Here is a 16974-nt window from a genome sequence, read left to right as displayed (position 1 = left end):
AAAAGATAATAAATTACTATGTTTTTTGTAGTATTCAGAGGCTTTGGACTTGTGTGTAGAGCACAATGTATGGGTGACAGAGGAGTTGGCAGAAAGGTTCACTCTACCCAAGGATGAAGATGCTAGGAACCAGATTCTTGAAAAAGTTGCAGAATGTGCTTATGCCCAAGAAAATTATAAACTTGCTACCAAGAAATTCACACAAGCGGGTAATAAGGTTAGTAAATTTCCAGCCTCCAAATTAGTTTGTTTAACTTTCATTATGGGTGCATATTGTTATCAACTAAAGTACAGGAAATATATTTGGGATGTAAATAATTTTTAGATTAAACTTGTAAAGGGAAAACTGAGCTCCATTGTTTTATCTCTTAATTTGAATATAATTCTTTTGCTTTATGATTACAGTACTTGTCTTCCTTTTTCAGTTTGCCCATCTGAAAAGACAGCCCATTCAGGCTAGCTCTGAGCTCAGAAATTGTACATGGTGGAGTTTCATTTCATCAGTATTATTCATAGGAGCAGTATAATAAAATTTAAAATTCCTGAAGTGCTTTTAAAGAATGTCTTAGGGAAAATTAATTTTTTACTTTATATTCATTTTATCTTATTCCTTAGGTGAAAGCAATGAAATGCCTGCTGAAGTCTGGTGACACAGAGCGCATTGTGTACTTTGCAAATGTGTGTCGCCAAAGGGAGATTTATATCATGGCTGCCAATTATCTACAAAGTCTTGACTGGCGCAAAGAGGGTGATATTATGAGAAATATAATTCAGTTTTACTCTAGAGCTAAAGCAACATCTCTTCTGGCAGGATTTTATGATTCCTGTGCTCAGGTGAGTTTGAAATTATTTGTTTTATAGAGAAGTAAATATAGGTTAATGTTATTTCATAGACTGTACAGATACACTATCCAATATGTACACTAAATTAAAGAGTTCTGTATTACAGATTTTGCCATACCATCATGGGCTTCATGTAATACTCTTAGTAGTTCAACAGTATTTTCGACTCATAAAACACTAAGACTCATTCATTTTCAATGAGCAATCCTTTTTAACATTACAGTAAAGCCCTCTTATCTTGTAATTGGAAACTTAAAATTTCTGATAAATTAGAAGAAAAATTAAGGTTAGAAAAACATATAATTCAGAACTTTCATGCAACTGGTGCATAAATTTTCTAATGGTTGGATTTTCAGGGTTCATACTTTGTAGCTTGGCTTTTGTCACAGTTACTAGGTAAGGCATCAGCAACTCTCTATACTTCAAACATACTGTTTTGTATAATGTTTCAGTGTAATTTGTAAAATATTGTATTATGTAAAAAGTTTTAAAAAATACTAAGAGAATGTTTGCAGTGGTAAGATGAGAGTAATTTTACAGGTTACGTATGAAATACTTTGTTAGATTAACAAGAGGGAAATCCCCACATTCTAAATCAGAATCACCATTGTTGGAAAAATGAAAGCCTGGACATGTGATTGAATATACTTGTACATACATTCCTGGGGAAAGGAAGAAATTTTTGAAGATTTTCCATTGTCAGGTCATGCTAGTTCTCCAGATTACCCATCAGGCATAGAGGTTCACAGCTCTGGATGCTGGTATTACTGTTGTGTAGACCAAGGAATAATTCAAGAGGTGGATGCCATTTTATCCCCTAAGTTTGTTTTCCTATCATAAGAATGTATCTAGGACCCAATGACTTGCTTGTTCTAGGCTATTAGACTCTTAGATGTTCCTCTCAAGAGGTTTATTTATATCACCGTTTCATTGTACTTACAGGAAGTGCTTTAAGGTTTGAAAACCAATCTCTAAACTAGATTAAGCTCTCTCACAAAGGTCATTGTAATTAGTTTGAAGCTAAAATCATTTAAATATGACAAATTTAAATGAATTTATATTTATCATAGCTAACAAATCTGCAGTCTTAACAGTAGGATAAATCTTTTGGTGCCAGCTGGAAACCGTTAAAAATAAAAAGAATTGTTTTTGCAAGGAATTGGTTGCATCTGGTATCCGTCACGGAGGCGAGATGGGAAGCGGCTACCAAACGTATCTCAACCCCGTGACACCTCAGTTTTCTTCCACCCCATTGTTAACTGAAAAAGAGGTGGCTAGAGGTGGGCGGTAAATGTTAAGACTGCAGTTTTGTTAGCTATAAAATACAAAATTAATTAAATTTGTCACTCGTTCACGGATGCCAGATGCCACCAATTCCTTGCATAAACAATTCTTGTTTTTATTTTTACCAGTTTCCAGCTGGCACCAGAAGATTTATCCTAATGTTAAGACCCAGGTTTGTTCCGTGTATGAACAAGTTATTTTTTCATATTAGGTTGTTGGAGGTACTCGTTACATGTACAGTACTGCATTTTCCCTCTCTTCATATGTGTGTGTGTGTGTGTGTGTGTGTGTGTTCAGAAAATGTGCAATAGTTTGGCCTGGCGGTCTTCTGCTAGTTTCTATCATTTTCACCTTATTCGTAAACTTCAAATGCAGTTGTTCTGACTTGGCCCATCTGCAACAGGTCTTTCTGTCATGCATTCATATTGGCCAGAAGTTTGTAGCAGTATGGTCAGCTTCTTGATGTTTTTATATATTTACAAAGACAGGAAATTGGAATTTCCCATTTATTGATCAATTTCCTGAAAAGTTTTTGCCTCTTGAGTAGCTACTTTAATTTTATAAATTGTTTCCTAGGTATAAACTGTGTTTTCCTCACTTCCCCTCTTAACTGGTAATTTTAGCAGATGTGCCAGGGATCCCCTACCTAGAAGTCACATAGATAATGTTATTACTGTTGAAAGTAGGATGTTTGTATATACATAACAGTAGTTTTATTCTGCATGAAATTTTAGATCACAGAATTTTTTGTCATAAATCACTTTGTGTGATTAATGGCACTTAATCAACCATTTCAATAAAAAATGTTTTTAGCAGGATAATGTTTATTTATTGCAGGCTAGGGTCCTAGAGTATTGGCTTATGGCAGGTTTCCCTGGGAATTTAGAATAGTGGAATTTAAAGTATTGGTATACATTTAGGCAAACATTCAGTGTGTTAAGTATGTTCACTAAATGGTATAGTATACTAAATCAGGTAAATTTTTTTCTCTCTGTCTGTCTGTTTTATGTTAAAAATGTTGAAATACTAAAGCTGTAGCATATGACTTATGAGGCTGTCTGCGAAAGTAGTAAAAGACCTGGTTTTTCAGTGCTATGCTCCTTTTGTTGTTATCACAGAAGGTTTTTGAGGTCTTTCTTTCCCTAAAGGAGGTTTTTTGATTCATTTTTGCAGAGAAATGGTCTGCCTTGTCTGTAGCTAGCAATTTTGCCAGGAGTTATGACTGTATTGCAAAGAATAATGTATAGGATATAACATATATTAACCCTTAAACGCCGAACCTCTATTTACAAAAACGTCTCCCGTATGCCGGCGGCGTTCGGGAGTTAGCGCCGAAGCGGAAAAAAGGTTTTTTTCAAAAAATCACAGCACGCTTAGTTTTTAAGATTAAGAGTTCATTTTTGGCTCCTTTTTTTGTCATTGCCTGAAGTTTAGTATGCAACCATCAGAAATGAAAAAGAATATCATTATCATATATAAATATTGAAATATATGACAGCGCAAAAAAAATTCATATATAATTTTATACAAATCTCGCTGTGAGCAAAACGGTTAAAGCTAACAGATTATTTTTTTTCTTTGTATTGTACACTAAATTGCGATGATTTTGGTATATAACAAATTGTAAAACGATTAAAGCAACACAGAGAAAATATTATCACAATATGATGCATGAATCCGTGCAACGCGGACGTAAAAAATGTTTTTTCAAAAATTCACCATAAATCGAAATATTGTGCTAGAGACTTCCCGTCTGTTGAAAAATGAAGCTAATTGATTGAATATTACTAGACTGTAAGTGTTTTAGCTTACAATTGAAGTTTTCGACCATTTCGGTCGAGTTAAAGTTGACCGAAGGTCGAATTTTTTCTATTTATCGTAATTTATATGAAAATATTTCAAAACTGATAAAAGCTACAACCATGAGTTATTTTCTGTTGTATTCTACATGAAATTGCGCACCTTTTCATATATAAAAGTTTATGTAACGACTAATATAAAACGGTGCAAACATTACGACAACGTGACAAAAGAATTTCTGAGATGTTCGGCCGAGTTACCGCGCGGACGTAAGGAAAATGTTTTTTTAAAAAATTCACCATAAATCGAAATATTGTGCTAGAGACTTCCAATTTATTGCAAAATAAAGGTAAATGATTGAATATTACTAGAATGTAAGAGTTTTAGCTTACAATTGCGTTTTTCGACCATTTCGGTGAGTTAAAGTTGACCGAAGGTTGAAATTGTGGCAGTTATCGTGATTTATGTGAAAATATTTCAAAAGTGATAAAAGCTACAACCATGAATTATTTTCTGTTGTATTCTACATGAAATTGCGCACATTTTCATATATAAAAGTTTATGTAACGACTAATGTAAAACGATGCAAACATTACGACAACGTGTGAAAAGAATTTCTGAGATATTCGGCGAGTTACGCAGCACAGACTTAAGGAAAAAGTTTTTTTTTTTCAGAAATTCACCATAAATCGAAATATTGTGCTAGAGACTTCCAGTTTGTTGCAAAATGAAGGTACATGATTGAATATTACTAGAATGTAAGAGTTTTAGCTTATAATTGCGTTTTTTTACCATTTTGGTCGAGTTAAAGTTGACCGAAGGTTGAAATTTTGGTAGTTATCATGATTTATATGAAATATTTCAAAACTGATAAAAGCTACAACCATGAATTATTTTATGTTGTATTCTACATGAAATTGCGCACATTTCCATATATAAAACTTTATGTAACGACCAATATAAAATGGTGCAAACATTACGACAACGTGACGAAAGAATTTCTGGCGCGGACGTAAGGAAAAAGTTTTTTTAAAAAATTCATCATAAATCGAAATATTGTGCTAGCGACTTCCAATTTGTTGCAAAATAAAGGTAAATGATGGAATATTACTAGAATGTAAGAGTTTTAGCTTACAATTGCGTTTTTTGACCATTTCGGTCGAGTCAAAGTTGACCGAAGGTTGAAATTTTGGCAGTTATCGAGATTTATATGAAAATATTTCCAAACTGATAAAAGCTACAACAACCATGGGTTGTATTTTGTTGTATTTTACATGAAATTGCGCACATTTTCATATATAAAACTTTACGTAACGGCTAATATAAAACAGTGCAAAAATTACGACAAAATGACAAAAGAATTTCTGAAATTTTCGGCCGAGTTACCGCGCGGAATAAGGAAAAAGTTTTTTTCAAAAATTCATCATAAATCGAAATATTGTGCTAGAGACTTCCAATTTGTTGCAAAATGAAGGTAAGTGATTGAATATTACTAGAATGTAAGAGTTTTAGCTTAAAATTGCGTTTTTCGACCATTTCGGTCGAGTCAAAGTTGACCGAAGGTTGAAATTTTTTGTAGTCGACGTACGGTACATCCACTTGGCACCCAACAGACAATTTTATTCGATGTATGATACGTCCAGTAGGCGTTTAAGGGTTAAGAAGCTTCAAGCTGTATTTTAAGAAGCTTCATGCAACTTTAAATTGTTTAATTTTTGTGTAATTGCTTTATTTTCCTTGCATTTTGTTTTATTGTTTTGAATGACATTTTATGTATGCAGTACTGTATACCAAAAGCATCTCCTCCCTCCCATAAGGGGTTAGTGCTGTCAGTGCCTCTCTCCCTTGGTGACTCTTTGGCCCCTAGCTACATCCACTTGTTAAGCTTTTACTGTACCTCTATTCCAGCTTCTTTTCTTCGGTCTCTTGCTGTTACCAATTTGTGCAACTGTGGGGTTTTTCCTGTTGCCACATTTATATTTTTGTACTTAATTTCCTCTATTTTCTGAATCTCTTAGTTTCCTCTATTTTCTGAATCTCTGTCTTGTTGTCCAACCACTTGAACACCCTCTTTTCATTTGTCGTAAGCACTGAATGGCTGAAAGTGCCTCAGTGCTTGGCATGACAACCTAAATGTCTTAAATCTAAGATTTAAGCTGTTAATTAATAAAGGCATATGCTTTGAAGACTACATAAGATGGTGATTTGTAGCTATCCATACAGATACTCTTTCATTGTATATATCAAGAACAAGGATTTTCAAGCACTGCACTTTGTGCTCCTTAATTCTGTTTCTCTTAGGGGGTTAGTGCCATCAGTGCACCTCATGTGGTGCACTGTAGGCATTGCTAAAGGGTATTTGCAGCGTCCCTATGGCCCCTAGCTGCAACCTCTACATTTCTTTTACTGTACCTCTATTCATATTCTCTTCCATCTGATTTTCCACCCTTTCTAAAAATTGTTTCTTAGTGCAACTGCAAGGTTTTCCTCATGTTTACACCTTTAAAACCTTCTTACTTTCAATGGCTTTTGGCCTAAATTCTATATTATATTCTCTATTCTTAAATTCTATTACCCAGTCTACCTTTTGGTTATACATAAATGAATCTACAAGTAATGCTGTAAAATAATATATTTCAGGTTGAAATTGATGAGTACCAAAATTATGAAAAATTAAATCCTCTCTATATTTCAGGTTGAAATTGACGAGTACCAAAATTATGAAAAAGCAGCAGGAGCTCTCAATGAAGCATATAAATGCTTACAAGGTACAAATGACAATGATTCAGCAAAGAAGTTGTCATCTATCCAATACAAACTTGACAAAGTCAAACAGTTTCTGGATATTAAAAGGTAATTTTCTTAAAACAATTTTTGGATATTGTTAAAAGGTAATTTTAATTATCTTTACAGAGAGAGGTGTAGAGCATGGATAAAGATATTATATATATTAACTTTTTTGGTTAAGAAATTTCTCTTATAGTTTCTGTTTCTAATTTTCTTTAAACAATTTTTGGATATTGTTAAAAGGTAATTTTAGTTATCTTTACAGAGAGAGGTGTAGAACATGGATAAAGAGTAATATATTATATACATTAACTTTTTTGGTTAAGAAATTTCTCTTATAGTTTCTGTTTCAATTTTGGTAAATAATAATAGAAAATGAAGTGAACATTGTTTTGCACGTTACAAATTTATTAGAGATGCTTAAATTTTTTTAACCGACAGTATAATGTGATTTTAAGATAACTAACCCAATCCACATCAGCTAAACATCATCAGTATATTATAATACACTAACAATTTTTACCATTAATATTATGACAGTCGAGGCGGTTTTTATCTTTTTTACCCTCCAGGAATTCATGTGCATCTTTACACCTATGTTTCTAAGTTTCAGTGTGTTACACAATCACTTTGTAGATTGGAAATGTAGAGGAACATAGTACTTGAAACTCCTGGATTAGAGGTTAAAAGTTGATGCTCCCTAGGTAAAAAAAAACTAAGTTGTTTTAGTATCTCTATTAAGAGAGAATATTTAATTACAGGCAGTCCCCAGTTAATGGGGATCCGGTTTTACTGCGCTTGTCTAGCGACGAAAATCGGCAGTTTTCGGTGCCGAAAATAGCCGATTTCCACTTATCAGCGCCGATGATTGGGTATTGGCACCGATACATACCTAACAGAGGCGCCGATAACCGAAAATCGGTGCTTTTCGTCACCGATAAGCCCCGAAAATCGCCGAAAAAGCGCCGGAAATACCGATTTTTGGTTAGTTGTGATTTTCGGTTATCATCACACCCCCAGAACGGAACCCCCACTGATAACCGAGGACTGCCTGTACTGTTGTTCAAGTAATGTGGATTACTAAAAGGAAGAATTTATGTCAGTAGTTTTTTCCACAGGCAGTAAATTTAAATTGCATTTGGTATAAGGAAGTTAATGATCTCCCCTTTCCCAGGAAAAAAGTGTGCCTGCCAAAATTTGCATCCACTGCAAATTTATATATACAGTATATTGAATAAGCAGTCGTATGCTCTAACGTTACTGCTGCAGTTGCTTAGCAGAGATAGAAAGTCGGAATTAACAGCATAAAAATTGGCCACTTTGCAGTAGCAACTTTAAAGAATTTCCACTTCCACCATGTGTGCCCATTTGCACCCACAAAACACCAGCGTGTGTATTGCACGCTCCTGGCTTGTACAACACATTAAGTTCTGTGGCTACTTGTTGAATAGAGGTTCCAACAGGAGAGAAACCCCATTGATGACACCAATCTCAGTAGACTGCTTGTTTTTCCTTGATACAAGGCTGCAGATGATCATCTGAGGTTGCCTGATAGCCATCTCCGTTGCTGCTTTGTGAGAAAATCCTTTTGCTCGCAAGAGATACTTGATAGTCTCCAGCTGCGAAGAGACAGGGACCCTACTGATCAGTGGAACCTCTCTATATGCGGTTTTCAAAGGTGTTGTGCCATGGAGGAATCTCTTTTGGAGCTTCAGTCAACAAGGTTAGAAGATTGTGAGAATGGTTACGGCTGAGAGATCGAGAGCATAGATGATCACGGTCGCACATTGGGCTGCTGTGACGTGAAGGATGGCCACAGCCCTGTGACCTAGAGCACCACTTGCCCTCAGAACATGAACTTGAGAGGAAGGAGGTTGCTTCACAGTCAACTTCTTAACTGGAGCATTGAGATCCTCCGTATGGACTTGTTGGACAATTGATTTTTGTTCTGTGACAAGAAAGCCATGGATCTGGTTCTAAAGTAGGAGAGACACAGATGTGCACTACACTGACGGTACAGCTATGTGAAGATGAAGGAACTGGAGCAACACGAAACTTCTTCATAGGAAAGACTTTGAAATTCTTCTTCCTCCTATGTCTGACAGGGATGGGTGAAACGGAAGACAAAGAAGAGGAAGAAGACGAGGAAGGCGAACTGCGACAGCTGTACTTCTTGAGAAACACACCTTTATCTCTGTCAAGGAGAGCCTGGACAAGAGAGTCGGAGGGAGCAGATGTAGGAGACTTAAGGGAGGATCTTGGCGGACCCTGCCTGGAAGAAGACAGCATGGAGGTGTTGGGAGAGCTGTTGTAAGTCGAGATGAAGTCACCAAAACAGAAGATCTGGAAACTGTCATGGGGGAAGTTGTTGTGGTATGAGACAACATGCAGTGAGACAAAAGGCCAGAAAGGGTTGATACCCCTGATATGCCTAGCCATGCCCAACACTCAGACATCTTCTGCGCATCTCCCCCTGAAAAAACTGTACTAGAGGGAGCTGCCTCCTCCCTCACGGGGGGAAGCGTCCCTCCCGAAAGAACAGGGGCAGCAACATTACAAATATGACCTTCTGAACAACCCCCCCTCCAATCTTTTAAGGATGAAGCCAAAGAAGAATGAGAGGGAGAATAAAACCTTCATGAGAAGAGGGAGCAGCGAGAGGAGACTGGTAAGTAAGAGACTGAACAAGAAGGAATAGGAATGCCAGCCATTACAGGAGATGAGAAGCCTTCCCAAGATGGCGCCGTTGATTTCCTCTTATACTGCCTCTTAATAGCAAATCTCTTCTATTGCTCAGGAGACCAAAGACAACACACAGAGCAAGGGTTACATAAGTTGCAAATGTTCGATCTGCACCTACTACAAGTGGGGTGAGGGTCAGTAAACAAAGACAAGTAGCAGGAACAAGAATTGCTACCATCTCCCGACATCTCTGTCGCCTGAGAGGCTTACCTGAAACATAGGGTTCCATTTGGGAAATGCAAGTAAAACACAGATCAAGAGCACACAAAATAATACACAACAAAAAATAAGAAAAAACCAGAACGCCGTAGCATTTGCGGGCAGGAAGTGCGAAATAGCCGGTTTCTTGCGAAAGATGGGCACCAAACCGTCTTGCTACGAAGACAGTTATAGAGAAACTGAATTGATGATGTGTAGCTGGGGTAAAGCAGGATGTGTAGCTTCCTCCTTATCTTTTGGGCTGATGCCTGTTGCCAACAATTCCTTGTGTTTTTAACCAGGTTAGACTCCAGCTAGCGCCAGAGAATTTATCCTTACATTAAGACTGAAGGTTTGTTAGTTATGAAAAATACAAATTGTTAGAATTTGTCATTTTTGGTAGCTTCTGAGGTTTGATTATAACTGCTTTCATTGCTCTAGGTGACTTATGCCCTCAGAATCAAATTATTCTTTGCTGTTCTTGGTCAACACATGTGACTGGCTGATCAGCTTTGCTGTTCTTATCTTTGGTTTCCTTAATCTTAAACTGCTGGAGAGGGCTAACTTGCATCCCCAGCCAGAGTGCATCCCTAACTGGCAGGTTCATATATATACTAATAATTACCTGCAAGATATTTGTGGTTAGTTCATTTCCAGTACTTCCCTGTAAGTATAATATAATTTGACTCTGGTGAGGTAGCCTTGGTTGGGTGGTTTCCAGTGCTGTCATGCAGGTGTGGCTTTTGGCTCAGCTGTCTTATTTGCTGGCAACCTGCAAGGCATTCTTCTAGTGAATGAAGTGTTTGAGGGGGCTAATTTAAGTCCCAAGCCTGTGTATTCTTCATAGGCTTGTTTGTTGCTAATGATTACTTCCTGGTGGTGGTTTCAGTTTTGTTGCTGTGAAACTGTTGGCTGATAGGTTGGTAATGCTTGCTTGCTATTATGGTTCTTAGCTTTCCTTATGATAGCCATAGCGGTTCATTACTTGTGCATGGTTGCTGGTACAAGCAGTCTTGAATGGTTTATTGAAGTTTTTGGCTCTCTGGTGTGGGTAGCCTTGGATGGTTGGTTGTCATTGCTGTATATAGTAATCGGGTATCCATGTCTAGGGTGGGGCTTACAGACCACAGGTGTGTGCACACATCTATTTGGGAATGCAAATTTCTTTGGAGTCTTGCCTGATATAGCCACCCTGAAAAAAGAAAATTTACAAAAAAAAGGAGATACTTTAATAATTTATAAACTGCTAAATATTAAATACAGATTCTTCATACAAAAAGCATCCTATGATATTGCAATATTTCAGGATGTTTGCCACTGATGGAGAAGGTGCACTTCATGAACTCCAGAATATCTTGGCTGATCCAAGCATAGAAAGTGCTGTGCGACAAGGGGACATATATGCTGTGATTGTGGAGTACTATGCAGCCAACAACAACTTTAAATCTGCAATTAGTGCTCTGCAAGAAATGAAGAGCAGGTTACCTAAGGTATGTATACTAAAAATAAAAAATGATACATCCTTCACATTAATTAATTGAAATTAATCATTTAACAGTAATTAATAATAAGTACCAAGTCAGTAAGTTCATTCACTTTTCAGATTAATCCAAGCTATTACGTGGACCCCCAAACACTACAAAATATTGCCAGGAATACAGGAATGGACTTCACTTCCGGTGAAAATGGTGAGGTTGATGATGGGGGCAGTGAGGATGAAGGCAATGCAAGTGAAGACGAAGTTGTTGAGGAGGATGATGATGATGATGATGACAGGCCACAGAGGAATCAGTTTGTCCTTAATGGTTCAGCAAAATTTTTCTAAAATCAGTTTACGTATATAGTTTACCACAGCACATCTCTGATTAGGCTTGTTTTTTTGTAAATATTTTTTTCATGAACTAACCTTCAAAGGTATTGCAGTTGCAACAGAACATGCAACAAACATATCCAGCAATTTGAAGAGGCAATATTGTCTGTTAATTTACATAGATGTACTGTATATTATACAGTACGACAGTGTACAATATATTATACATGATGTAAATATTTGGGTTGTATATTATACAACCCATATATGTACATCATGTTTATCATCCAATGCATTTACTCTTCATTTATTATTTTTCATTTAATATAAACTGCTTTGGTTGTGAGAAATATAAAAGTAAATTTGGTTCTCAATTAATAATGCCATACAATTCTCTTTACAAGTGAGTTATGTTGTGATTCTTCACATATGTAAACATTTCATGATTTTCATCACATATGTAAATTTTATGATTTATATACACCTTTTATAAGCAAGTTATCCTGATAATTAAGGCAGTTTACAATTTTGAGCAATATATGTGTAAAACAATATACCCCATACTTTTCAAATTCTTGACTTTCACAAATTAGTTTTTAAAAATGATTCATATAGGGTGAAATTCAAAACCATTATATAGGGTGAAATTCAAAACCATTAATGGATCATCTTCATAAACAGCCAGTACCTTTATTACTATGAGGTAATTTTTATACATTTAAATACTTGTATTGGGAAGAATTTTTAAAGAGTTAGAGCATGCTATAATATAAGTAAGAAAAAATACCCACCTGATTCCAGCCAGCCTAAGATGATTAAGTTTACTTCATGATAATACCCAAATGTCTTAGCACGTCTTTCAGAACATGAATGCTTTAGTAAGATAACCCTGGGAAGCAACATCACTAATTCACTAACAAAGACAATGAATGACAAAAGTACACCAAGAGGAGAAAAACATCAAACTCGTTTTTACCAGAAATAAACCAAACAACTGGAGAATCAGGTGGTTGAAGATCCATATAAATCTGAGGGCAAAAGTCAAAGAAAAGAGAACATGATATATCAAACATTTTCCTAGTATATATACAGGGAGAAGCTTTTGGACTACAAAAACAATGTTACTCTTATCATCAGGAAATACTGGATTAACGTAGTGGTCACTCTCCTCAAACTTCACGCTACTTTAAGCAAATATGAAGCAGAAAACTGCCTTGCCATGCATGCCTGGACTTTTTTAATATTTAGAAAATTCATAATATTTTAAACATTTTGAGTCTAGCTATGATAATGATGAGTTGAGAGGACCAAGATGGGTAACCTTAACTTGACAAAATGAGTCTTGATCTTTATAGAGATCCATGATCATGCCTGTCTTGTTATACTGTTTTAGAAACACAAGACAAACTATTCTTGGATTACTTTCATCATTTGGAGTGAAAAGAATGGAAGCGAAAGCCTTTATGTTGGATAAACCCTAGGCAAGATACCTGATACCCTTGATTAGGCATTTAAGTAGGAGGCTACAATTTTGCCATCTACCATCATGCAAAGATAGCCTCCTTATGGATCTTGATATTTTTAAAGTTCATTGTATGAAATGATACATGGAACACTGTGCATTCAGCAGAACATTTGTCATTCATGGTCACTTTTTGTGTGAAATCTTAACTCCCCAACAAAACAATGCTTACCTAACCTGAATGTATGTGTGATCCATCCATACACCACTGTGAACAATGTGCTAGGCACCATCTTTAAGCAATGTGCCTATTTCATGCTTTTCCTAAATTAAAGTTGTATGACAATCTCAATCCACTTTTAGAGCACCATGAATTTCACCCGTTCAAGGAAAATACACTTCCCTATGGTACTGGCTGCAGATCTTACTGTAGCTGAAACACAAGTGATTCTTAAGGAGATGGTTTTACCTTTGCTATTGGTCAACAGGTACTGTGACTCCTGATGTGTCAGGTAATCCAACTGGCTAGGTCCAAGGCAGAAGTCAACCCCAGATCTTGTATTTTTCATATTTTTCTCAACAATGAATTGTTAAACAACTAAATATTTATGCAATATGATTCACAATGTTTCCGTTGCTATTTTATTCTATATGAAATAACTAACAGTATCATATATTGCCAAGGAGTAATTGCAGATTTAGACTACACCATGCTAAAAATCGTGCAGCAGACAACATTATCACAGGGACAATGTCCCTCTTCATCAGCTAATCATCGTCTAGTTGCTTTGACTGCATCTTTTATGTTTACAAATGCATTCACCTTTACAAGAGGCCAAAGCAGGAATTCATCAGCTTGTCACTCAACATAAAACATTTAAAAAATACCCAACTGTTATTTGAACTGTTACACACACACACACTTAAAGAGCCAGATAAAGGATGGTATCCTGATTAATGGATATTTTTTAAAGATAAACTGGATCTTCCATATATTTGATTGTTTTGCATAACTGTACCTATTCCATATAGTTTATTAAGGATATCCAAAACTTAAATTTGAGATTTTGGGAGCAGTTATTTCCCAATAACCAAAGAATTTTTCAGTTCATGTTTCCAAAGTATTCTGTCTAGTCATTGTAATCAAAGCATACACAAAACTAACATTAGTTACCAGAAGGGTAAGAACTGTAACATGAGAATTTTTGTAACTTACCTTCCATAGCATGCTGTCTCTCTCAGCTAAGAAATACACAGTTTGGCTGTCGTAAAGTTAGGCTTGCCATGCATGAATTTAGTACCACTTTGCCTTGGGTGTTCTGAAAATTAAAATCAATATGCACCATAAGGTATGTATTGTACAAAATTCATCGGGTAAAAAGTAAATTTGTATTAAAATTGTATAATGTAATTTTCTCAAAATTTTTGTAATAAAGTAATTTTCCAAGGGCTAACTTTTTAAGGTAAAAATTACACTAGTACTTTGTAAAAGGTACAATCAAAGACCTCAGGGTAATTGATGAATTATTAACAGGTCTTAGTTATAAAGCCCTTTATCTTTGTTGTACATTTATAAAGGTATTGACATAAGTATTGTACTCGTGTGGTATTTACTCAGCAGAAGATGAGATGTTGTCAGTGATTAATAAGATACTATAACAGATTAGCTGTTAACATTAAAAAATACTGAAGGCCAAATTTGACAATGATGCAGCAAAAATACTATTAAATGGTGTGTATCAAAGTTTTTCCCTAAGCTAGTCTCCCAGCAGTTAGTTCAGGTTGCTGAAAGAAAACTCTCCGTTCTCTATAGGTCATTCTAAATGTTATTTTGATGAGTTTTATGGTTAGCAATCAAGTAAACTATGTTCATGTAACTGAGTAAATAAATTACTGTATCTACATTTTCCACAAATTACTGTAAAATTTTAAACACTTTAGCTTTCAATGTAAAATTATTTAATGCACAAAAACTTTGGCATTAATTCTTAATTTTGGCCAACAAATAATGCATGCATACGAGGGAAAATTTTCAGCATCACGGGGATACTCTGTGTGGAGCTTGTGGTGACAGTGTATTTATTCTGAACTAGTACAGTAAAGTGCAAAATAGGGAGTAAATTGTATGGGATAAGAGGCCCCCCAATTAAAGAGTACAGTACTGTACTTTCTCAGTTTTAAACAGTGAATAACTATACCAAAGACAAGTTACTGCTTTAGCACTGCACACCTCTTGAAATGTTGACCAAGATCACTTTACCAAAGCTTTTCTTTCTCCCTGCGACTTATCTGTTGAAAAGATTCATGGTGATACCAGAGCATCTTTTGTATGCTCAAGCATTATTTAACCAAGTAAACAACATGAACACCTTGTTGAAAATTTCTCTAATGGCAGTTGTTGGGGTAGCAGATTTTCACATGCCCCCAAGTTAGGAATTATGAAATATTAATTGATCTGTTGATAAGTCCTAAACTTCTTCCCTTGCAGCAAAATTCTTCAAATTTATGTACTGTATTACAGGACTATTTTGCAAAATCAAATTCTGCAAGAGGAGGGTGTGCTCAATTGAATTTTATTTATTCTCACTGCATTCATCAAATATTTGTCTAAGTAGAATGCAGGTAAATTTATTTGGCACAGAATTTTTTTGGCCTTTTTTATGGCCAAGGAAAGTTGGCAAGCATGAGGTCACTTAGTAAATATACTAAACTATAGCTTCTTATGATAGGCATACTGTTCATGAAGAGTTTTCTATTGTATGATACTGTTTTGCTTTTAATAATGGTACAGTGAAAGCATTAGTTATGTAAAATTTTAAAGAAATATATGAATTTTATGGATTTCTGTTTTGACATATGTAAAAATGAATCAATTATTAAAGTACAGTACTTAAAATCAATCCTCAAATCATATTTGATATTTGGAGATTTTGCAAATGGATATTATTTTAATATATATACCAATAGCAACTTTTTTCTAGGATCCTTACAAAAAAGCAAGGGTCAACTATAAGAGTTTGTAACATGCAACTTTCCAGTTCTGAGAAAATTTTTCTTTTTTGATTAGTTCTACCATATTACTAAGCTTCCAATTAATGACTCAGCAAGCTTATAAAGCATTAATTTTTTTACTCCCAAGATGTGATCGTGATCGTTGAAAACTATTCTGGCAGCTGTGCAAGTATTTTTTTTTAGTCATGTAAAAATAGATGCATATAATTTAGATCCAAGATTCTACGTGCTGCTGCCTTTATTAGAGTTACCCTGAGATTGGAAAGATACACTGCATAGTGTAATGTTAGTAATTGTTAAGGCTTCTAGAAGCTTTGGAAACACATAATAATGTTCAACAACTCAAGTTAATGATGACCGAACGCCATTAGAACTACTTACAGTAATAAGCTTCAAAATATATTCTATTTTCTAGTCAAAATATATGAAACTTATGGAATGCTTAAAATTTTAAACATGTAGTGCTTCATCCTTACAAAATAATGCCATAACCCTTTCTATATATCTAGTCATATAGATATATATACATAAAATATATATATATATTTGCTAATACTGAAAGTTATATAGTTTATAAATATTAATCTTGACAAGTACAGGAAACACAGGAATAATGGTATGCTTAATGGAAGCATATTGTATCATAGTAACTAAATGTTATTATATACATAATGCTTGTAAAAGTACAATTATATTTTTACTATACAATGTACTTTACATACAGTATACTTATATCCCAACTGTGCTAAGGTATGAAGTAAGTGAAGTGCAATTATGCTAGAAGTTATACATTTTATGAAAGAAATATAATTAAATCTGAGTTTACTTTAGCTGCATATTTTTTACTTTTACTCTACAGTAGTTAAATCTGTTCCAATTTCCATAGAAAATGTTTTTGCTGTAGATCAATCTGGTTCTTAATTTAATTTAAGGAATTTTATGTTTGTGTCATTGTTTCTAGAGTGCTTTATCCGTCCAGGTAAAATTTGTAACAGGTATTTAATAAATATTTTTCAAAACTTAAATTTTTTACTAC

The 16974-nt window shown here is 35.0% G+C and overlaps 1 protein-coding gene across 2 annotated transcripts in view; it reads left to right on the top strand.

Moving 5' to 3' along the window:
* rempA (intraflagellar transport protein rempA) overlaps positions 1–12411 on the top strand; it is a 77148-nt gene extending 64737 nt beyond the window's left edge. For both annotated transcript variants that reach the window (XM_067083813.1, XM_067083814.1), the window contains 5 exons: positions 32–217; positions 616–834; positions 6623–6780; positions 10961–11144; positions 11258–12411. In XM_067083813.1, coding sequence (XP_066939914.1) covers positions 32–217; positions 616–834; positions 6623–6780; positions 10961–11144; positions 11258–11479 — 969 coding nt within the window. In that variant the 3' untranslated portion in view covers positions 11480–12411. The remainder of the gene's footprint in view (positions 1–31; positions 218–615; positions 835–6622; positions 6781–10960; positions 11145–11257) is intronic.
* The last annotated feature ends 4563 nt before the right edge of the window (positions 12412–16974 follow it).

The sequence above is a fragment of the Macrobrachium rosenbergii genome, chromosome 41 (genome assembly GCF_040412425.1).
Source record: "Macrobrachium rosenbergii isolate ZJJX-2024 chromosome 41, ASM4041242v1, whole genome shotgun sequence".
Lineage (NCBI taxonomy): Eukaryota > Metazoa > Arthropoda > Malacostraca > Decapoda > Palaemonidae > Macrobrachium > Macrobrachium rosenbergii.
Note: the sequence above shows the minus strand (reverse complement) of the source record. Positions and strands in the feature narration are given on the sequence as shown.